The sequence below is a fragment of the Strongylocentrotus purpuratus genome, unplaced genomic scaffold (genome assembly GCF_000002235.5).
Source record: "Strongylocentrotus purpuratus isolate Spur 01 unplaced genomic scaffold, Spur_5.0 spur5_scaffold_3, whole genome shotgun sequence".
In the NCBI taxonomy this organism is placed as follows: Eukaryota; Metazoa; Echinodermata; class Echinoidea; order Camarodonta; family Strongylocentrotidae; genus Strongylocentrotus; species Strongylocentrotus purpuratus.
Genome location: NW_022145609.1, coordinates 31,591,292 through 31,616,565, shown reverse-complemented (window position 1 = coordinate 31,616,565; position 25,274 = coordinate 31,591,292). Strand labels below are relative to the sequence as shown.

At 38.1% G+C, this 25,274-nt stretch overlaps 1 protein-coding gene across 13 annotated transcripts in view; it reads left to right on the top strand.

The window, feature by feature from the left end:
* The window catches only part of LOC100893850 (F-BAR domain only protein 2), a 101,961-nt gene that overhangs the window by 3,808 nt on the left and 72,879 nt on the right, over positions 1–25,274 (top strand). For 4 of the 13 annotated variants that reach the window (XM_030996416.1, XM_030996414.1, XM_030996413.1 and 1 more), the window contains exons 1-2: positions 8,814–9,482; positions 17,460–17,551. In XM_030996416.1, coding sequence (XP_030852276.1) covers positions 9,381–9,482; positions 17,460–17,551 — 194 coding nt within the window. In that variant the 5' untranslated portion in view covers positions 8,814–9,380. Of the gene's footprint in view, positions 1–8,812; positions 9,483–17,459; positions 17,552–25,274 lie in introns of those variants that run through there. The other 9 variants (XM_030996422.1, XM_030996419.1, XM_030996418.1 and 6 more) reach the window with 4 other exon arrangements.

Here is a 25,274-nt window from a genome sequence, read left to right as displayed (position 1 = left end):
TCTGAATGAGTCAGGTCAAATTTTTCTACCCATTGCCTCGAGGAAGAGGATGGTTTCTTTACTAAACCTATTGGAAGTTTAAGAATTAAGCAGCCAGTAGGTTCATATTCATAAGGGTTTAAATCCCCCCTTAGGCTTAGACCGGGACCCGTTGCAAAAAAATATAAACCATTGATGGTAATTTTGCTACCAGTTGTGGTACATGTAACTTCTATTTCATGGAAACCTTGATTTGATTACCTGGAAGCTTTTGTGATGTTGCAATGGTAGATAATGTTGTAAAGTTTTTTGCAATGGGCCTTGGATGTGAAATGGTAATGGTGTACATGTAGAACTGTACATACATGACTACATGTACAACATCTCCAAAATCCCATTTGTGTGACTACCATTTTTGTTTTTCATCAAAATTTGAATAAAAGTATGTCTGCCACTCTGCCTAAAGTGTAGTTGTCATACTAAAAAAACAAACAATGAACACAATGTATAACTACAGGTGTACAGGTTTCTTGTCTTTATAGTTTCACACTTTACATGTACATGCACATGGTCATGATGGGAATATAATAGTTGTTATTTATTTTTTGAATTTACACAATTTCATTCATGTGATTAGAATTTCTCTTCTGTTCCTGGTTTTAGTCATGGTGCAAAAACGAAAACTCATCATTACCAGGGCTCAAGATTATCTTTAGTATTCAATTTAGACATTTTGGAGCAACCAAATTAGACTCATACTTTAGGTAATAAACATTGCAAAGTCAATCATGTTTAATATTTTGATTGATTTCCAATTAGATTTTCAGTTGTGCACATGTACTTTGATCACATGTAATTGTATAGTGTACCCAATCTATACAGGCAACATGTACATGTACATTGTACAGTTTATAGTGGTTAAATTGACCTGCAGAGTTGATCCATGTCCATAGGAGTTAATGAGGGAGGTTGACCAATCCTTGGGCAAAAATTAGGATCAAGTATTAACCTCAAGACCACTCAGAGTGGACAGGTCAGCAATTAACAACAGACAGAAATGATATTGGGTTCGTTGTGCAAAGCTGTGTCTGCACTAGTATGAGACTACATGTACATTAGGCTCTGTACTTCACTTCAGCCATTCCTGACACAGCCAGAAACTGACACAGCCAGAAACAGACAGATCTATGCTCCGCTCAAGGCTTTAGGACTTGTGGTAAAGTGTCAATTTAGATTGTGTGCCTGCAGACTATTATGTGTACCTGTACATGTACAGGTACATTGTATGCACCTGTTCACTTACTGGTACGGCTTTCATCGAAAGGGTGCGGTGCGGTGCGGCGCGGTGTGGTGTGCTCAACGCACCCATTCGATAAAAGAGGGGGGCCTTTTCTCGAAAGGGTGCGTTGAGAGCGGAGTACCGTTTTAACACACCCTTTCGATGAAAGCGGGGGGGCTTTTCTCGAAAGGGTGCGTCGACTAGTCTTTCGCATCAGTCGTTTAAAAGGTAATAGTTGCCAATTTAAGTATATCGAAAATGTATTAAATAAAATGGAATGGTCTTGATTACAGAGTGGTCTCTTTCGTTATTACTATGTTGATGGGGGAGACAGAGAGAAGGAAAAAAGGGAAAGAGAAGATAAAAGGAAAGAAAGAAGAATAAGAAGAGAAGAGGGAAACGGGGGGGGGGGGCGAAGGACTCTTGCCCCCCCCCCCGCCAAAAAATAAATCAGAGAGAGAGAGAAGGGAAAGGGAAAGGGAAAGAGAAGATAAAAGGAAAGAAAGAAGAGGAAGAAGAAGAAAAGAGGGTAATGGGGGCAAAGGGCTCTTGCCTCCTTTCTTTCCTATTCTCCCTCTTTTTCGTTTTTCTCTTTCTTTCTTTTCTTTCTTCTCTTTTCTTTCCTTTTCTTTTTTCTTTTTTTCTTTTCTTTTTCTTTTTTTCTTTTCTTTCCCTTTTACTCTCTTTTTTCCCCTCCCCCTTTTCTCTTTTTTCCCGACGGCAGCGCAATTTTACCGACAATATCCTGACAGGTGGGGGGGGGGGGGGTGTCGCACCCCCACACCCCCTTTGGAGACGCCCCTGCCTACGCCACTGTTGGCGACCACAAGGCTATCAATAAAAATAAAGACATATGAATGAAGATTCTTTTTTAATGTTGCAGAGAGATAAGTATTTTCTCTATGAACTTGTTTAATGGACAATAAATAATATTAAAAACATGAATACTATAGCGGTATAATGGTGAGAGAGATTATTTAAGTCATACTTTTTATCAATGTGATTAGAGTGGACTTGAGGGTGGGGGGGGGGGGGGGTCCCCCTCTAAGATCTCGGCCGTTTCACAGCCGATCGCCGCGAAAATGCATATTTATGGTAATTTATGCAAACAAGGTCAGAGAATTCACATTTTTACCCATAAATCATATATAATTCATATGCGAGCGTTCTTTTTCACTTCATATATTCGTTAGAATGATAATACGACAACAAAGTTGGAAGAGCCAGTTTATCCCTATGTTATCTTGTTGTTGTTTTGATAATTTGTATTTATGTATTATATTATTTTGTTATTTCATTTCATTTCTAACCACAATTCAACTATTTTTACCCAAAATCAAACACATTAACTTGAAACAAGACCAAATAACCAATGTTTTCTCTTTTTAAAAAAAAATAATATGTTTGGTACATAAATCACAAAATTGAGCGATTTTAGGGCTGACATGCAAAAAAAAAAGGTCACGTGACTCCGCAATTATACGTCCGATTTTCAACAAAAAAATGTTTCAAAAGATGCGTAAGACTCGAAAGAAAAAAGTCATGAAAGAAAAACTTTATATCTGCCGCGGTTCCGGAGAAGTCGCAAAATTACCAGAGAGCACTAATCTTTTTTGGGGCCCTCAAAAATTTGAAAAATCGTACCCCCCCCCCCTTGAACGCCAGGGGGGGGGGGGTATCTCCCAAAAACGGTAAAAATTAACGTGTTTTTTACACGTTTTTTTACACAGGGCGGAGCCCTCAGAAGCTCAGGGGTATTAAACATCAAAATTAACGTCGGATGAGCATAATTTTATACCTTATTTGTGACAGTGGCAGGACACAATTTGGTGTTGGGTCCAGGGGGCGGAGCCCCCAGAAGCTCAGGAGTTTTGTCCATTAAATTATTATTATTTTATACCTTATTTGTGACACAGGGGTCACGAATTGGCGTGGGGTCCAGGGGGTGGAGCACCCGGAAGCTCAGGGGTTTTGGGCAATAAATAACGGTCAGATGAGCATTTTTATATCTATTTGTGACACTGGCAGGACACAAATTGGTGTTGGATCCAAGGGGCGGAGCCCCAAGAAGGTGAGGGGTTTTATACATCAAATTATCGTCAGATGCATGAGCATATTTATATATCTATTTGTGACACTGGCAGAACACAAATTCTTCTTCCTCTTCCTCTTCTTTCTTTCCTTTTATCTTCTCTTTCCCTCTCCTTCTCCAACATAAGATGCAAGATGGATATATATCGACTCACCTTCTTTCCAAGAACCATACGGGCCTGGAATTTACTCCCCTGGTCGTGATTGAGGATCAGGACCAGGATCAGAACAGATTCTCTCTCTCTCTCTTATTTATTTTTTGGCGGGGGGGGGGGGGAGGGAGGAGGCAAGAGCCCTTCGCCCCTGTTTTCCTCTTTTCTTATTCTTTTTCCTCTTCTTTCTTTCCTTTTATATTTTCTTTCCCTTTCCCTTCACTCTCTCTCTCTCTCTTATTCATTTTGTTGGCAAGAGCCCTTCGCCCCCTTTCCCTCTTTTCTTATTCTTTTTCCTCTTCTTTCTTTCCTTTTAGATTTTCTTTCCCTCTCCCTTCTCTCTCTCTCTCTCTCTCTCTCTGTTATTATTTTTTTTGGCGGGAAGGGGGGGGGGGGAGGTAATAACCTTTCGCCCTTCCCCCGTATCCATCTTTCCTTCTTCTTCTTCTTTCTTTCCTTTTATATTTCTTTTCCTTTCCCTTCTCTCTCTCTCTCTCCTTTTTATTTGTTGGCGGGGGGGGGGGGGGGGGGAGGAGGCAAGAGCCCTTCGCCCCCGTTTCCCTCTTTTCTTCTTATTCTTCTTTCTTTCCTTTTATATTCTCTTTCCCTTTCCCTTCTCTCTCTCTCTCTTTTTTTTTTTTTTTTGGTGGGGGGGGGGGGAGGGCAAGAGCCCTTTGCCCCCGTGTCCCTCTTTTCTTCTTTTTCCTCTTCTTTCTTTCCTTTTATCTTCTCTTTCCCTTTCCCTTCTCTCTCTCTCTCTCTTATTTATTTTTTTGGCGGGGGGGGGGGGGGAGGGAGGAGGCAAGAGCCTTTTGCCCTTCCCCCATTTCCCTCTTTCCTTCTTCTTCTTCTTTCTTTCCTTTTATATTTTCTTTCCCTTTCCCTTTCCCTTCTCTCTATCTCTCTCCTATTTATTTGTTGGCGGGGGGGGGGGGGGGGAGGCAAAGCCCTTTGCCCACGTTTCCCTCTTTTCTTCTTCTTCCTCTTCTTTCGTTCCTTTTATCTTCTCTTTCCCTTTCCCTTTCCCTTCTCTCTCTCTCCTATTTATTTGTTGGCGGGGGGGGGGGGGGGGAGGAGGCAAAAGCCCTTTGCCCCCGTTTCCCTATTTTCTTCTTCTTCCTCTTCTTTCTTTCCTTTTATCTTCTCTTTCCCTTTCCCTTTCCCTTCTCTCTCTCTCTGATTTATTTTTTGGCGGGGGGGGGGGGGCAAGAGTCCTTCGCCCCCCCCCCCCCGTTTCCCTCTTCTCTTCTTATTCTTCTTTCTTTCCTTTTATCTTCCCTTTCCCTTTTTTCCTTCTCTCTGTCTCCCCCATCAACATAGTAATAACGAAAGAGACCATGCACTCTGTAATCAAGACCATTCCATTTTATTTAATACATTTTCGATATACTTAGATTGGCAACTATTACCTTCTGTCCGAGCATAGATTAGGTCTATGGTCCGAGATCCTCATTTTAAACGACTGATGCGAAAGACTAGTCGACGCACCCTTTCGAGAAAAGCCCCCCCGCTTTCATCGAAAGGGTGTGTTAAAACGGTACTCCGCTCTCAACGCACCCTTTCGAGAAAAGGCCCCCCTCTTTTATCGAATGGGTGCGTTGAGCACACCACACCGCGCCGCACCGCACCGCACCCTTTCGATGAAAGCCTACTGGTACATGTACAATGTACATGTACATGTACAGTACACGCAGGTGGGAAAACTGTTGTTCAAGGTAATTTTGGCCCCCTATGCATGAACAGTGTAAAGTGAATGGTTGAGTAAATTTCAACTCAATTCAATTCAATTCAATTAAAAAATGGTTTATTAGACAACATGATTTGCAGCAAGAAGCTGAATTGCATGTACATGTACATGTACATGTGTACATTACACAGCAATATACAGATGGATGTGAGACAATCCTGAGTGTAAATGTGTTGTTTGATTGCTTTTAATAATGCTTCAACAATTGGCTGTACTTAATAAATAACATGTTAATGATTGTCAGTTGGTATAGATTGTCAGCAATATGTGTCACTAGTAAAAAGAGCCCTAATTATCATGATGCATTAATTTGTATTATATCCCGCATACTGAGAATCTTGCAATCTGATTGGTCTAAACGAGGTCACATGATAAAATATAGATAAGTACTATCTACCTGCGATAGGACTTTTGTAAAGGGAACTTTTTGCTGCCCCACTTGCAATTGAATACGCGTAGCACAGTAGGTTACGTGAAATGTCAATGTCAAATGAGCGCGCATCGACTTTGTTACATTGTATGCATGTTGCGCTTTGTAAAATCTACGGTAGCTGAAGCTGAACTATCTGCAGAATCAGTTCTTTTAATTATGTAAAATTCACTTTAAAAAGACCTTATTGCCGATGTGGGATATAAAACAAATATTAACCTCCTTTACTGGGGCAATGGATACAAACTATCATCGCCTCGCTGATCTCGGGGCTACCATCATCCCTCGCCTTGTGGCTCAGGATGATAGTAGGCCCCCGAGATCACCTCGGCGATGATAGTTTGTATCCATTGCCCGAGTAAAGGAGGTTAATATTTGCTTAATATCAATTAATCATGACCGATGGGGACCACAGTTACCCTGACCCATGCCATTATGACGTAGTTGACACGAGAAGAGATCCCTTTTATAGCACCACAAGCCTCATTAGGGCAATAAGTGCAATAAGTGTGAAAACGAATGAACCGTACTTGTGGAGCGCTCTCATACACTGTACTGTACATGTACATGTAGAACGGCCTTTAATAATAAGATTGAGAGCACTTGTTTTTGGTGAGTGTGAATAGGGTCTTTATTGATTAACAGCGTTACTAATGAACATTGTTGTGACAATGATTTTTATTAGGGAGGTGAAGGTGAAAACACATCAATTCCTCTACAAGAGGCGCGATAGCTCAGTTGGTAGAGCAGTGGTCTTGTAATCCGGTGACCCGGGTTCGAAACCAAGTCGATGCGCTAGTGCCCTTTGGTGAGGCATTAATCCTCATTACCAGGTCCATCGGAGAGGACCTAAAGCCGTCGGTCCTCTGGTTGCTTACTAACAAGCATTTATGCTTTCTTAGTAGTCAGGTCAAAATAACCACCACCACATGTACCCTGTACATGTACATAGCATATTCAACCTTATCCCTGAAAAAGTTAATGTACATGTGTCATGTAGCCTATACTAGCTATCATCAGAGTCAAAACTAGCCTCAGTTTAATGTACCCAACAGTATAGAGATGACCTTTCTATGGAATTGTCATATTAATACCCTTTATAATCATTGATATTAGTTCATATGATTTGGATGATCTGATGATAATATGAAAAGAAAGCTTCTCTTGATATTATGTAAGATGCCCCTCCCCTCCGAAAAAAAGCATAACAAACAGACTTGGGACTTTGTTGTTCACTTTAGAATCATACTGCAAATCCATTAAATACTTTGGTAAAAATATCTAAAACTTACAACTACAGTCAAACCTGTCTATAGCGACCACCCAAGGGAAACACAAAAAGTGGCCTTTGTAGACAGGTGGTCTTTGTAGACAGGTGGTCACTAAAGCAGGTTTGACTGTACATACATGTACATGTACATGTACATGTATGCAGTTGGAACTTGACTTGATCTGTTCAAAACTAAATGCATGAATAGTAGTAACAAATCAAACTAAGAAATGAAAAGAAAAAAAAAATGTAGGGAAATTGAATGACATGTAATATTTGCTTTTGAGTACATGTGCTTCCTTTATCACTTACTGCAGCACTGAAAAATTATAATGCAGTGTGATCAGTAAGTTGCCAATTTCGAGATTGGGAGTAAGGATTACTAAATCCACCCTTTCAGTAGGAGCAAAAATAGTGACATGAACAAAAAAAGGGGTAGAAAGGAAAAATATAACAGGGCAATTTGAGGGAGTCCCGTGCAGATGACTGGCACGTCCTAAATAACAAACATGGGAAAATCTGCTGGGAGTTGGGGCCGGGATCTGTTAATTACCACACTGCTTACATCCATGGTGCCACTGTGTGTTAGAGCTCCAAACTTCCTGTACTCCACTAGTCTCATGTTTCAGAACTTTGCTCAGCAGGTCGATGTAACTTTAGCGACAGATCTTCAGAAAGTCAGCTTTTTGCAATGTGCAAAATGTGCTTCACAATTGAATTGTATTTTAGATGATGCAACATGAAAAAAAACAAAAAAACAACATCAATTATTTTTAAGCACCATATTCACATGAAGGCTAAAACTTTATAATAGCCGTTATTGTTCAGTATGTAACCCCCCCCCAAAAAAAAAACAACAACAACAAACAAACAGTCTTATGATTTATTCTTGTGTAGTTTCAAATTGGGCTTCAACTGTAATGTAGTTCAACAGGAGAAGAAAGTGATTTCAGTGTTTGTAGGCCAATCTTAGGCTACATCATGTACTATGCGTCATCACTGCTACCCCCCCCCCCCCCACCATCCTCCCTCTGCCAAATACATGTACTGTACATGTACCTGTTTGCAGTGTTGATTTGGAGGCCATTAGTTTTAATGGCCACAAATTGCACAAAATGCATGTAATGGTATACATGTAGCACAGGGGAGTATTTCACATCTAGACTATTGATCAACTTTAAATTTGAGTTAACTATGGCAGGCCGTTCATGCCACTGTTTGCTCTCACCACTTCCTGGCATTGGTCTCTCAAAGGGACATACAAATCTACAGAATTTACATATTTTATTAACTCATTATTGAAGGAAAACATATCTGAAAAATTCTAAAGATCATAATGGTAAGAGCAAACAGTGGCATAAACAGCCTGCCATAGTTAAAGGCACACTGTCCTACTTGTAACTACTTGCTCCCTCTATATAGAAAACTTCCCCAATCGGTGCCTGTTGGTCCCCCAAGGTTCCTCTTTTTCTTATGTTAAATGAGAGCTGAGTGAGTTAATGAGATAGCCACCTGTCACAGTGACCTCGCTGGCTCGCTGGGTGGTCTAATCCCTTCTAGCTGAAGAAGTAAAGCCTGCCTTTAAGTCCAACTTTAAGTCGATCTTAGTCTTTGTGAAACACTTCCCTGGTTTATTGAAGGGTCTGATCCACACAGACTATGCTATTACGAGAGCTTACGGATCGAGCTTAGCTGCGAGCCAGAAGCAACAGTCCTCTTTACTCACAGGACTTTACGCCAGTAGGAAATTGTGGATTTAACTTGATTCTATCCCCCCACATTCATGCATGGAACATCGCATAGTCACCAGCTTACCAAACTCTGCCTGGCATTTGATTCGTCTTGTTGCCTTTGGGACTGATTGGCTATGAGCATTGTGAAGCAGCACACTTTATTTCTGGTTGTCCTCAGAAGGCCTCGTTCGTTCGAGGTTCTTGCGAGCTGTTGAGTTCAGTTAATGTCATCTCTCTGACTCAGTGCCATAGAAGCGTGGAGAGGGAAAACAAAGTTTGTGATTCACTTTTGGTCAGTGATCCAATTTCAGGTTGAGCGAATTCTCATGATTTTTCCCTTCAGTTGGACTGAGTACAACTTTCGGAAGATCTCATCGATAAATTCTGCCAGATGAAGATGATTGTGAACTTGGTTAAAGGTGTTCTCTTTTAAGACTCTTGCATCTCTACCCGTGGCTGTGCTTAAAAAACTGTTTGTAGAGCTTCTCGCGATCAGCTATTCAAGGAATGGATGAATTTTAGATTATCGTTCAAAATTCATGGGAACTTGGTGGCATTTGCAAAAGGAACTATTGACATAGCGTCTTAGAATTTCCCTCTCGTGTGTAGGGATTAATTTTTTGTTGAAAAGTTGAAGAGGCCTTTAGGGTAGTTTTCGTATTCTCATCGCATGTCTAAGTAAAACTTAGCGTTAGAATCATGGTTCGGACAACCGCCAAAGCTCAAAATGCGGCTTTACGTCACTCGAGGATCAACTTGTTTGGAAGCGCAAAGGACTTGCACAAACTCCAGGCTTTGCAGGTAAAGTAGGATGATTAAAATGGATGTTTCTGAGGATTTCTTAGGATAAGAAATCTGAAAGATAAAATGCAAATTGTCAGCAATCGCTTTCAGCCACATCAGTCTTTTTCATTTATTTTTTTGATTTGATTTGATTTGATCTTATATTGTATAATTGTACTCCTTGATCATTTGATTTCAAGTGTATTACAAATATCATCGTCATCATTATATAATAATAATAATATTTAGCTTTTATATAGCGCTTTACAAATAAGATAATGACCTGCATTACAATATGAGTTTGACAGATTATTTGTACATCCATTTACAATTGAAATCCTTTTCTTCTCTCACAGGACCATGTCCTATTTTCCCAGAGATTTAATTAAAAAAAAAGAAATTCCCTGTGCTACTTTGGAGCTTTGCAGAGCTTAATTTTGTTTTGTCCCTGTTCATTTTTGTCATTGACGTACTGTAGATACACACATGTAGGCCTCTAAGATCAGATTTGATATCCTGACTACCAGTATTATTATTTATTGAGATTTAAGCAGTAAATGAGGTCACCTTAAACTCGAAAGAAGGTTGGTTACACTGTGTACCAGCAGGAAAATGATAGTTGGTGTGTAAGGCCTAAGATCTGATGAACCCATGTATTTATTTACAAATTATGGGTTTTACTATTGTGAGCAACAACTACTGATATGATGGGTAGAGATTTGTTGTTCACTTTCTTTATGTTTTCTTGAGTTTCTCTTTTTAACATTTATGATTCACTTAATTCAAAATATCCAGTTTATAATAAGTATGACATCATTGCTTCTAACTTCAAATTAAAAACACATAAAAAAATATACATTTCTCAGCTGAACACCTGATGAATCTGAACTAAAAGTAAAAAAAACAAAATATGTATTTCTATGTGTATTAATTTGTTGGTATCCATGTCTCTCGACCTCATGTTGGCCTTAAATGAATAGTGCCCACATGAAGTGGCATTCAGAAATTATGTATTTGTTCAATTCCAGTTTGTAATTGACTGAATGCACTGTATCTGTGTACATTGTAACCCCAATGTCAACATGTACTCTGTCCCCACATCCGAATCCAATTCATAAATTCCTTAATTTAATAAATTGTATGATACAGTAATTTTTTTACACTGCAGAGCTGAATTCCAGTGCTACACCTGTACATGAAGATGTACAAGGAAGCCCTTGCATGTAGTATAAATGCACTAGGAGCAGGAAGGTGAAATGGAGTACAGTATAAAATGTAGATACATGTATCTGATTATATTTTCAAAACATATTCATGCTACATGTGCATATTTAATACAAATTAAAGCATTTTGTGCTTAGAGGCTATTGTGAAAAATGTTCCAATTAGTGCTGTAGTCAAACGTTTAACCATCCGGTATCCGACCACCCATGGCGGATTCTGTTTTCAATTGGACGGTTTCATTTTCCTGTTTTTTTTTTTTTTAATTTTCGATTTACGCCCCTCCGGCCACCACCTGGCACTATGCCTGGCAATGTCTCCCAGCTCAGTAATCAGTGTGTTGACTCAACACTCCAATTTGTCTGTCATCTTGGTTTGAAAGTAATCTTTGTAATAGATCTCAATATGTACAGTAGTTTATAAAAATAATTCATCCAATTTTTACACATGAAGTACCACAAGGTTCTATCCTAGTGCTAAGGTCCTCTACTGTTATTAATTTACATTAATGATCTTACACATTCTTCTAAAAACGACATTGTTACCATTATTTGTGACAAGTTCACAAGCACAAATAGGCGCCTTCAACTGCACCTCGCAGTTAAATGAAAGTCCTTCCCGCTTTTTCACAAGGACCTGGCTTTTTTTAATTTTTTATTTATTTATTTTTTTAATCATTTTACCGAAAACCGTCCGGTTTTGACTGGCGGTTAAACGGAATTGGAGATATCCGTGATGTTACAGCACTAGTTCCAATCATGGGTTGAGATATTGGATATTATGTTTTGAGAGCAATGTTGTACCTTTACATGTACATACTTTTGAGAATGGAAAAGAAGCACTACATTTAGCAAAAATATAATATTCTAAAAAGCTATGAAATGGGTGAAACAAAATCTACCATGTAATTCATACATTGTAGCTGCTAACCATTCCTATTTTTGGGTCTTTAACTTTCAAGCTTTTGTTTTGAACACTAGATTACCGGTATCTTTTTTCGGGGAAATATTCTGTTAAACAAAGTATACAAAATAGACTGTATTCCTAATTTTGCTTTGAGAGATTCTTAATTTTTGTCGTGAAAGGTTGGCAGGTATGAAAATATGAGAAAGCAGCCCCTTGAAATCCCTGTTCGAGTCCCCCAAGTATATATAGAAATTGATTGAACACCTGTTTGTGGCATGATCCAGTAAAAGACTTTACATTTACTTCCAATAAAGGAAAGTTCAGAATATTGAAAAGATTTACCGGGTATATATTTTATGTACCCGTGTACACCCTGTATGTACATACATGTATGAAGAAGAATAACTGGTTTATATGAACAGGTCTACATGCAGCCTTGTAGGACTGTATTTTATCAATTATACAAGACATGAGTTGCGGTAGATGACCCTACCAGAACTTAGAGGTTGAACATAGTCATGAAAGAAAAAACATCCCTTCAGCAACCCTTCCGTAAAAGAAATAAAAATCAAAATGGGGTGGGTTTGAATAAACACAGATCGGAAGACGGTCTTAAATCGGGATATATGGGATCGATCAATGCAAACAACCCTTTGCTTTCGTGACCCATTTTATTTTGTGACCCCTGGCTTTAGTTTATAATTTGTATGTACCTGTTTATATAGGGGACTACCTGTTTTGTCGACGAGGCGTCGTCATAATGGAAGTTTATGATCCGTTCTTCTCGATATCCTGTCTCCGGAGATCGGAAGAGAGAGCTTTCAGGAGTGAATTGAGTGGCAGGCTAAAAGGGCAAGAGTCGTTGGTTTGAGTGAAAGTGCTGATGTGTTGTATCGTTAATAGGTGGGGTGACAAGGTGTATTTCATAGTCTGGTTGAACGTGAAAATGCGGTATTGATCGTTGGAAAGTATCAGAGTTGATTCTTGTTTTCCTCATTGCAGAGTGAAACCTGTCTATAAAGACCACCCAAGGGAGACTAGACACATCGTCTTTATAGGCAGGTGGTCTTTATGTACATTGTACAGGTTCCTTTGGTACATGTTCCAACAAGAAACCACTTTCAAGGGAAACAACAAATGTGGTCTTTGAGCCTGAACAGATCTGTAAAGAACTTGGTTCATTATTGACCCCCTGTGAAAATGTGAATAAAGTGGACCCCTGATGTATTGCAGGCCTCATCTTGTGTGCTTTTCACGTCACAAATTTTGTTTTGTCTATTTTTGTCTTCACAATGTTATGTGAAGTAATGCTTGTTTTTACCCGTTTAGATCATCTGTCAAGACTACTTCATAGAAATGTTCTCCAGGATTACTTCTAAATGTTGCGTGGGGGCGGAGTACATGTAGTCTGCAAGCACAGACTTTAGTTTGACACTTTACAATTCCTAAAGCCTTGAGCAAAGCCTAGATCTGTCAGTTTCTGGCTGTTTCAAATAACGAGCGGCTAAAGTACAAAGCCTGTCGTAGTCTCACTGTTGGGCACACTGCTTGCAAACTTGGAGTGAAGAGCAATTTAAATCTGGAAAGTTCTAAAAGAGCAGAAGAAATCTATTTGGATGTCCTTCTTGTTTCAGCAGTGTGAAAGGGGTCTAATTTGTTCATGAACATGGACGCGAGTGTGAATGGGGTCTAATTTGTTCATGGACATGGACGCGAGACCTGTCAATCGCAAACTAGAGAAGGTGCTCGAATCGATTGATGACATACTCAACTGAGCTCTTAAGCCACCGGGTGAAATGGTTGGTTTGTGTCTTAAAGCCCGTTCAGACTGTCAAAAATTTACACGAAATGTAGAAATAAACGTTGTTTTGAGAATCATCATATGGCAAAAGGGGCGTACAGACTACATGTACATGTACATGTTTAACAACACTGTATACCGGTTAAGAAACTTGTTTGAAGAGGTCACTTGACAGCTACATCTAGCCAACCATCAGTGTACATACTGTACACGCTCTATACAAGAATCCCATCCCACATACGACTAGAACAAGACCCTGGTTCTTTAACACGTTTTTCGTTCAGATGATGCTCGAACATACGTTTCACTCTAAAGCATTTTGGTATACTTCGTTTCTTCGTACGACATTCAGACTAGAAAAACTTACGCACAATATAGCAATACGATTCTTCTATATGTAATCTATACGATGAATTTTGGTAGTGTGAATGCGGCGTTATCAATCTTGTATAATGGATGTTCCACCCACAAACTGGTGATCAGATGAACACTGTAGATCAATTGGTCCCCCGCAGGTGAAAGTTGTTTACCATAACAACTGCATGGAACTGATCAATTAGAGATTTAGGTGTGCCCCCGTAACACAAAATCCTACCCATCATTTGTTGGTTATAAACTGTAATATACCCTTTATGTCGTTGTCGTCACCCTCCCTTTTTAATTGGTTGATGGCAGCAAACACATGCTGTGGCTCCTGGGGGGTGTTTCACAAAGATTCTAAGTCAAACTTAACCCTAAGTTGGACTTAAATATTATGGAGAGCCATTTGTAGCCTTATAATGAAATATATTCAAAAGCAAAAATTCAAGTATTTTAGATTTTTCATCAATTCTACATCAAGAACATGAAATCTCCTTGATGATAACAAATGTGAAAGATTTGAATCAATATTTTATGCCTTTGAAAATAACTTTTACAAAATATTTTCAAAGATGCTATCGGCTTTCCATAATTTTTAAGTCCAACTTAGAGATAAGTTTGAATTAGGATCTTTGTGAAACACCCCCCTGGTCACATTGATGTAATAATAATGATAGTCGGTTTACGTTTAAATAGCGATCCTCTCTGGCACCCAGGCGCTCCACTGTAATTACCCTGGCTTTAGCATGGCCGTTATCACAGCGCTGTAGCATTTTCAAGGAATGAATTCCTGCAACAGAGCCATTTACTTCCCCTGGGTAGAGTGTGGCAAATGTAGATTAATGATATAGACAGGCTTGAGAATCTGAGAAACAATTTTCAAATGAGCTCTGGTGACAATCAAAATTAGTATTACTCCTGAAGAGATTACGTTTTTGACTATTTCTATGAAAATAAAGATTGAACAAGATCTTTGAAAACATCTAACGTCTTCACACTTACACCTAAAAATGAAACCATACATTCAAAACATGTAAATCCAAGAAAATTATAGAAGCAATTTCTCTTTACATTGTATGTTCTCCCTCTCTGCTCTCGTTTGCATGAATCCATCAAGTTAGTAATAACATGCCTTGGGCACTTGGCTACACTTGTGCAGTGTTCTGAGACCTCATCATGCCAAGATATGAACTACAGTATAGGAAAGGGGCATTGGAATTGTACTCTACAGGTGCGTCTTCATCATCTCGAGATTGCCAAATAGCCCGCTATTTCTGATTTGGGAAATAATCCAGAAGTTACAAATTGCGTCTTCATCAGCTCGAGATTCGACCTCGAAACTTGAAACTCGACCTTGAGAAATAAGCTCGAGATATTTTGCTCAGCGTTAGCGCATAGTGCGAGTCTTCGGTCTGGTGATAGTTTGCTATCAGGATAGTTCAAATAGCTGGATATTTGGCAATCTCGAGATAGTGAAGACAGGCCTTATACAGACCTCCATGTCAAACATTTTAAAGGCATTTTGGAAAGTTGACATACATGTATACAGTTAATTGTATTTCAAGACTATCTTTGCATGTACAGGTACATGAAGGTTACATCATCAGGTATTTGAGCGGTGAAATAAACATGCAAGCTAGTGTATTTCTTCAATTTCTAGATGCACATTAAGGCTTCTATCAATAGTAGTATACATGTACATGTACATGTGTACATCGTCCCTATTTTCACGAAGTGACGGTAGTGAGGAAAATAGTCACGCAAAGTGAATGCAATATTTTTTCACTACCGTCACTTCGTGAAAACAGCGACGACGTGTAATTTATGAATGGGTGATATACAGGTGTATGTATTATTAAAGATAAAGACCAGTTATGGTCATGCGATTGCATTGTGAAAGAAACGTGGAATCGGTCAGAAAAGGTTGATCGTCTAGCATATACAAATTTACCAAATATATCAATTAGTAGGCGGTTTCTCAGCAAAATTTGTATGATCAAGTATTAGTCAAAACATATTCTTTCACATGATTGGTAATAAGAGCTTCTATTTCATTTTTTGAGAGGGGGGTGTTTCCAAAACTGGTCTTTACCTTTAAGCCCAATATAATAATCATCATTTGATATAGACTGGCCTTGAAGGGGATATTGTGCTGCATGGCCAGAGCAAAATTGGCCGCGACAAGGGAAATTTGTTACTAACACAGGCAAGACATACATGTAGCATACAATGTGTTATTTGATTACATGCGCAGTATATCACAAGTGTCTTGACAAGAGATAAGTGTTAGATACGTACAGTATGTGCAGTATTGTACACATGTGCCCCTGCATAATATCCTAACATGTACAGTGTATTTTCATGTACATGTACAGTACATTTACATGTGGGCCTGTATATCATACCACATGCCCATCTTAGAATTTGTGTGTAATGAAAATTAATTTATTTTCACTCGATACTATCCCTTTCAAGGCCAATCAATATTAAATATTGCATATCTTGTCATTAGCCGTTTTAACAATAGGACCATATTTACACAGCTCTAACACCATTACAAAAATAAAAAAAATCATTGATTTGTGGGACTGCCTTATACACTATTGGAAAACCCCAGAAAAACTGTCGGTGTTTGATCATTCTGATCGTTGAAGTTTCTGCTGGCGTATATTAAGAAAAACACACTCCAGAGGTGGATTTTTTTTGGTCAGTTTTTCGTTGTGCTAGCTGGTGGTTGCTTAGCAACTTCTGATGATACACTGGAATATGAGAAAAATCAATGATTTTTGCTTGCAGTGTGTAAATGCAGCTAATATTGAATAGAATAATGCCAGGAGTGGATAAGTCTCAGGAAGGTTTTAATCCCTGTCACAGCACTAATTAAATATATCCTTAAAGATAAAGTTGAATTCTGGTCATGCGATTGCATTGTGAAAGAAACGTTATGGAATCAATCAGAAAAGGTTGATCATCTAGTATTGGTGTGTACTGCAAGGTTCTGGAATCATCAAAATGATAAGAAGTTTGGCCCAGTCTTAGTAAAGTTACAAGCACTGTACACAGAAAGATGTATGGGACCATGCGCGACACGTGCACAATATTTATCAGGTCCAAATAGATATAATAATTTACCAAATATATCAATTAGTAGGCGGTTTCTCAGCAAAATTTGTACCATGGCATATTAATAAGAGCTTCCATTTCATTTTTTGAGAGGGGGGCGTTTCCAAAACTGGTCTTTAACTTTAAGCTAGACATTTATCTACATTTGCCACATTTGAAGCAGGTGATGAAAGTGGGTACCTGTCAGGAAATTATGTTTGATAGAGTGCTGTAACGGTACCCCTGCTGTAAGCTGGGATAATACTATGGGAGCGCCAGAAGAGGTATTGCCAGACATCAGCACTAGTACATGTACATGTATACAAGAAGCCACTATTATTTGTAGCCATAACAGTATTTTTAGTGGTTTCAAATAAATGTTGTTCCAGTCAAGCGGTATAATAATGACATTTTGGAAAATTAAGAATACACTATACTGTACATGTATGTTGGACTATCATGAAGGCCTCTATTCAAGTAAAGCAACTTTTCATGATATATTTTCATATCTTCCCGAGTAATTTTTTATATTACCGATATTTGTAACTTGTTTCTGATGTTTTGTTTAAACTTTTTTTTCCTTCTGTTTTTGCTTGATTTGGCAGGGGGAGAAGAACCAGGGCTTTGGATGTTTGTATAATAACATGAAACATGGTCAAACATCGACCAAGGAACTTGGTGAATTCTTCAAGGAAAGGTAAGATATTTGTTTTAAAGTGAAGAGGTAGACAGTTATCAATTCTGTTCTATACATTGAGGGTGAAAGTTTAATAGACGCTTGTTGTACCTTTTGTGCTACAGTACATACATGTACATGCACAAAATGCTGTTTCTTGCTGAATATAAATTTCTCCCAAGAGCCGATAGGGAGTTCTTACTGTTAACCCCTTGTAAAATTACATCAACATACTGTACTTCTAGCTGCTGCCTTCTCTGGCTTTTTCCATGTTCCCTTTTAATAGGCCTCTTGTTTTTTTCTTTGTCATTATTCCAATATTTTCTTTTTCAGAACTAAACATAAACATCCTGTTTTCATGTAACTAATTTACATTTAAAACGTTCGGAACATTGTATTTAGTGACAATGATTGACAATGCAGTTTTCATTATAATTATTTCCCCCATGAAAATCTCTAAAAAATCAAATTTTTGTAATAGTCCTAGAGCAAAAATATTCAGGTTTGCTTTGAACATTCTTTAATGTTTTGAAAAGCCAAGTTATCAAATAAGAATAGGATTCTCAGATATTCCAATTTCCATCAATTTACTGGGCAAGGACCCAAGGCTTTTGTTTATCTTCTACCCATATCATGTACAGAATATAAACAATGCATTCCCATCCCTTCATTTTATTGTAACAAAAGCTAATAAAAAATCCAGTTATCTGTACAAATATTCTTGTCTTTCTATAAATACTATATAAATATATTTTTATGACCTTTAGACATTGATTTTGTGATCTCTTTGATAGTATTTGTAGAGCAATAATAAATACATGTTTATTACCGGCGTTTCATTTTTTAAGGCATACATGTACGCTGTACGTTAGGAACATGTACAGTGTAAAATCCAAGATTGTAACAAAAATGCAAAACATGGTTTGTTACAATTATTTCCAATGTCAAAGCACATGATAATTGATAATCAGTATTAATACTGTACATATCTGTACGTAGTCAAACTTCTGAATCGACACCACACCGACTCTTAAGCCAATCAAATTTTGACCGTTTGAAGTTTAGTCAGATGTTAGTCTGGTGTCGGTCATGTCGGTGTGACTTGAATGTAACAGTCAAGAATTGGTCAGTTACATGTACTGAACATGTAGTTTCAAGTTTCAAGTTTTATTTATATTTCTTTCATAACACACATTACAAATATGACATGAATATACTGTAACAAGTTAATAGAATATGGCGTTACAATAGAAAGATGAGGTGACCTTGGTTGAAAGCAAGGCTTGTGGATTTAGGTCCCTCATGAGTAGCTTATGAGTATGTCCTAAAAGAACAAACTCATCAGATAAGAACAATGCATACATTTAAATGCTTACAAACTAAAGTAACTAAACAACTGAGAAAATATAAACATAAATATGTACAATAAAATCTACTGACTACTAAATAATGGCTATGAACAAGAGGAACAGGAATATACTACGAGCAACAGGACTGAAGCACAGACAGAAACTAAACAAGACAGACAGATGAATAGATGTTAGAAACGGGAGTAGAATTATGCTGACCTATATAATAATTGTCTTTAATTGTTGATCACAACTATAAATCTAGACGATATCGACTCAAATAAAGTAACTTCAGTAGATGCCAGAAAAGAGTCGGTTAGGTGGAGTGACTGAGATTTGATAGAAGATAGAATCTTGTTTTTTTTTTCCTGTTCCCTCCAATTCTCCCCACCCTCTCTCTATTTACAGTCAAACTTGTCTTGGTGGCCATCTCTGTATTTGAAGGCCACCTGTGTATAATGGCCCCTTGTTCTCTTTCCCTTGTGTGGCCTTAATGGATAAATTCGACTGTATCTATCTATCTATCTCTTTAATCAACCTCTCTCTTCCGTGTCCCCTCCCATCTTTCTCTCTCCGTTGTGAGAAACTGATACTTGGAACCTTAGGATATATGTCCTGGGATGTGTCCTAGAAACTGTTTGGCAGAACAAGAGGAGATACATCAGATCCTGCGTATAAAAGCCTTACATTATAGATTGAAGCTGATCAGTATTCAAGACAACCTTCACGGACGTTCCTTCCCCTAGCTCTCTTGACTTATAAAGCAGAGAATGTGAATTTCCTCCATGCAATTGGTGAACTCCGCATTTTAATGTTAACGGATTCAAGTACATGTGCATGCATGGACAAGTGGTTGTTTTGTCTCGCTGCCAATGTCTCACTGTTTTTCCTGCCGAAAGAAATTGACACAAACAATTTCTTGTATACAATGTAATATACATGTACAGTGTATGTTGGTATTCAAGGCATTACTCTTGAGTTGTTCATTGAGATACTGTTTTAATTTTTACTACTAAACGTTGTACATTGTATTTACATTAGAATAAGTTCATGTTACTGTTTTTTTAAAGATTGGGGTCAAGAAGGGGGGGGGGTGGAGGAGGGGAAGAGAAGGGGAAAGAAAGGTGGACGAGGGGGGGGGGGGGGGAGGAGGCGGAAGAGGAGAGTTGCAGAGCTGTTGGTGAAGATGATGCATATAATTAGGCCTACAGATTTCATTTTCCAGGCATCTGCTAGATTTTCAAACCTGTTTAGTACACTCTTAAAAACACGTGGTCAAAAATAACCACGTTGTGGTCGATTTTAAAGGTGCATGGTTGACTACCAACACGTGGTTAAAAACGACCACGACGTGGTCATTTTTTGACCACACATTTTTAAGAGTGTAAGCTCCTTTACTTTTCTGTAAATATTAACAAAATTAATTAATACCCTAAAAACCCTCATATATTTATGTAAAGCTCCAACTTCTCACCATTCAATTTCATTACATTTCTTAAAATGTTGTTGAAATGTAGCAATGTATACTAGCAATTATAAAACGGCTGCACCTGAAGTTTTTGTTTGGTTACTTCTTACAATGTAAATGGAATGTCAAACAAATCAAAGGTGTGCTGGACACTTCATAGTCTTTTATGATCCTTGCTCTTGAATTCCGTTGAGCTTTGGTAAATACATCTACATGTTTAGGCCCACATGTACATGTACATGTATGGATTTTCTTTCCCTTCAAATATTTACTGGAATTGATTGCAAATCAAGGATAGAATATCAACAATTTGGCAGTGGCACAAGTGCAACAATGTGAAATAATATTAAACACAATTCTTTCCAATTTCCATGTCGCTCTGATGACTGATAATGTATTAAAGACCGTCAATACTACTGGGATAGAAGGGATTAGACCACCCAGCCAGGTCACTGACAGGTGGCTATCTCATTAACTCAGCTCTCAACTAACAAGAAAAAGAGGATCATGGGGGACGTACAACAGGCACCGATTGGGGAAGTTTACTATATAGAGGGAGCAAGTAGCTACTAGTAGGACAGTGGGGCTTTAAGATAAGGATGAGACACATTTGAAAGATGCTCCAATGCATGATAATAAACAGAATTTTTTCAACCTGTAGTTTTATCCATCTTTGACTGTGAACATGCCTTTGAAACATGTATAAGGGGGTACACTAAGTGACAAAGTGGCATTGATGGGTGTATTTTTATCAGCTTGATATATTCTTCGGAAACTTGGTTGGTTAGCTGCAAAGGGCAACTGTCTCGGAGATGAAGTGGGAGTGAGATGTAGGCATGAATATTCAAGGTTGCATGCAGCTAGGAGTGGTAGACGTTTAGTTACATGTGGGAGAGTAGACTGGGACTACATGTACAAACACGTAGGCTTCTGATACTTATCTGGTAGAGGGAGTGGACCTAACGGTGAAAGAAAGTTCAGATCTGCATCGAGATACGGACCAAGTAGAAATTCATGATAAATATACATAAATTGGACAGTGCTGGTCAGTGTATGTAAGGAAATTTATCTATTTTCTTTGTGTACTTGGAGATGTACATAATACTGTATAGTACATGTATACCCAGACGTTGTTTGTCCAGACAGGTTGTGTATGCGGACAGTTGATTGAAAATGGTAATTTGAAGAAGTTTACTCGCAATATATATCATAAATCATTTAAGAATTGTGTTTAAGAAATTCTAAGGGATCAATATTTCTGATGGTTAGTGCTATTTCATGTATACATTCTGTTAAATCCAAAAGGCAAAAGTGGTGGCTTTATTTTGGTTAAGCGTCCGGACGGCAGACACACGATCCCCAATCATACAGGTCTGCATATTCTTGTGGCAAATTCTTTAGTGTGAAAACAGAACACTTAGAAGAGAAACGAAGAGAAGAGAAGAGGAAAAAAATTCACGAAGTGTGTAAGCACTAAGCAATATTTACTTGTAGAAAGATGGGGATGTTAATGTGGACGCAATTCAGACCTACTCAAGGAAGATTGGAAACAAGAGGAGAGACAATGACAGAGAGAGAGAGAGAGAGAGAGAGAGAAGAGGGGGGGGGGGCTGATGAGGTTTGGCAGACAACATAAGAGGAGCTGGAAAGGCGTTAATAAGCAAGTAAGGAAGGATTTGCATATGAGACGGAGAGAACTACATATGAGACAGCTCTAGAGAACATGACAGCTCTAAACTAACATGACGGTGCAAGAATGCATATAAAATGAGGGAGAATAAAGAAAAAAGCTATGAAACTGTGTGCATCATTACACATTGGAAATTACGCTTGGCAAGCTAGCGCAGACAATGCTTTTTAAAAAGAATAATGCGACTCTGCACAATAAGAGATCTTCGATCAATGTTATCCTACTATGTACGGTATGCTGGGAGAATATCTTTCCTCCACATATTGCATTCCATAGCGAGTCAATGCATTCGGTATTAGGCCCTGCATGAACAATTTCCAAGCATTTACTGTACCCGGGGAGTGCATCTTTGTGATGAAAAATTCAGGAAACGCACAAAACGTAATTTAGTCTTAATATTGAAGAGCAGCATCTAGACGCAGACGGGTTATTTGTGCATGAGATAAGCTTAGGGGTGAGTCACTTTGTTGCCAGTGACAAACACAATGAGAGTGGTCTAGACTGATCTGAAAGCCCTTTGAGACGAGAGGAATCGTTGTATGAAGAAGCCACTTTTAAACCCTTTCGTTTTTAAATTTGAATGCCGTTGGAATTTAACCTTTTCATTTTATTGGCATGCAAATGGATATAGTAGCTTTAAAGAATTACATATAAATCCTTTATTAGCAAAATGGGCATGTGCGCTATATGGCATTAAAGAACATTTAAAGAAAGCAGTTTGGGGGAGATGTGCATAATTGTTTCATGCGTATTAATATTGTGTTAGATTAATTAGCCAATTTCATGGATCATTGAGCACTTTCATGATGTTAATATGGTCATGACGCAAACATTCTTCACATTTTCTGCATACGAGTAGTTTCAACGTACATATTATTAAAGGTGTGGTAGCGCACTTTGTAAACCTTGAAAAATATTCTTGAAAGTATGTGACCGTCTGTGACTTGTTGAAACAAAAATTAAGGTCCTACAACATGTGCACTTTTTATAAACAAAAAAAGGCATCCGTGATCCGTCTATTAGTAAAATGTCAGCTTGCCCTGTGGCATTTGGGAGTCAAAATGATAAATGAAAGAAGCACAACGAAGTTCGTCTGCTCTTTATGAATTCATTAATTCAGTGGATGCCCTTTTAAAAAGTCATGTTGGGGCTCATCTCTCCCGTAATTCTGTCCAGTGCATGTATGTGCATGAAAACAATTTTCTGCTCTGATTTTCATTTGTCGTATAACCCATCTGTCTTGACTGGATGCAACAAGGAAGAAGAGATTGTTTGTTCCAAAATTAAGAATTGACCTTTGTAAGATAAAGTATACTTTTCATGCAAAAAAATAGAGAAGAAGTTCAGAAAAATATGATACTGATCGGTTGACTCACTTTTCTGCAATCTACAGGTACAGCCTTCCATATTTGATATTCAATATGATATTTTGGAAGAAGGGAAAAAGGAAAGCATGTTTATCATTTTGAAATACAAAAATGGGTTTATCAGGTTTGTAGTTGGATATTGTTTATGATGTACACACATACATGTATATCAAAATATAAACAATTAAACGAAGCACCGTGATTTAAAACTTATCCTAACAAATTGAAAGCAAAGTGTTTTTAAATCAGTTTTATTTCATGAAAGTTTAATATCAGGCAAGCATTATTTTGCACCAAAAAATAAAATAAAATAAAAATTGATTTTCAATCTTGTAGAAGATATCTTGAGAAAATATCATAGGGCATATCCAGACTTCTCAAATTTCAATTCAGTTAATTGCCACTTTGGAGCATGATTTTGAATCCATTAAAATTGAGAGTTATGAATTCCGCATGGACACTGTAAAGGTATTCCTGCCTCCCTGCTCAAGTCTGTTGCTACTTCATGCGCATCTTGCGAGGAATGAGGTTAAATATTCAGTGAGCTACTGTACCTACCTACTCCGGGCTTCATCAAATGGAAACACTTTAAAGGAAATCAATAAGTATCAGCCAAAGGGCCATGTTCTTGAAAATTGAAATTGAAGTGAAATTGGAATTTAATCAATCATTTCAGTCTTTATTTTCACTCTCAATATGAACAGCAATAAAATATATATATATCAAAGCAGAGCATCATCAATAGAAAACAATACAGAGCAAATAGACAAATACGAATTATGAGAATGGGGGATGGGGGGGGGGGGGGGGGGGGGGGGGGGGGGAGGGGGGGGGAGGGGGGGGGGGGTCAACAAAAAGATCAAATAGCCTTGTAGTACACTGACCCCCAAAGAACAATACATAGATAATTATATCAAACAAACAGACAAACAAGTATTAAAGGAAACAAACATGCAATATATATTTAAATGTATCAAACAGGGATAGCATCTGTTTTGCTAGTGTGATTATTATCATTTGTTTCTTTCTTGCTGTAATGTTTTTTTTACTGTAAAAGACTGTAAAAGAAAGTAGATTTGTACTAATATTAATAACCATGTGTTAACCTTCCTTCTACATGATTATCTCGGGACACTTCTCCTAACCTCCTAATTAAATCCTTAATTAACAGTTGTACACAAGCTGCAATGTAATATGCACAATGTACGGAGGATCATTATTTTTGTGTATATTCTTGAGCTCAGAGGGAGCTCAATATGTAGTACTTCTTCTATGTTGTAAACATGTACAGTATATAAATATTCAGTCTTGAGTGAGAGGGGGTGTTAAACTCAAAGGGATATGAGTAAAATTCATTTATGGCTCTCGATCAGCAGACAATATTTGTATCTCATCTATTTGACCTTTCATGTCGTGAAAAGGTACACCTGTAGGATAAGAAGAAGATTTTGTTGTTGAAACAAGGTGAAAAATTTGATAGAAATGGATGTAGGAATTGTGTCATTGATTTTGATGAGCAAGGACTGGGTAAAAATGGAACAAATCATCTAAGGACCAATTATTTACGTTGCTGGAAACATAAAACATACTTTATTTATTATACATGTAAATATCAGAGAGAGAGAGAGAGAGAGAGAGAGAGAGATAGAGAGAGAGAGAGAGGAGGATCAAGTGTGTCATTTATCTTTGCTATCGATCCATGCACAGAGGAAACAGTGGTGCGTGTAATAGGTCACCTGATAGATCTGGGTCACATGACACAAGTCGTAACGATATCTGATACTGACATAAAGATATAGAGCAGAACAGGGATGATGAAGGGAAATGGTGAGATGCTCGGTCAAGGAGTCCAGATATACACTCCTTGAAA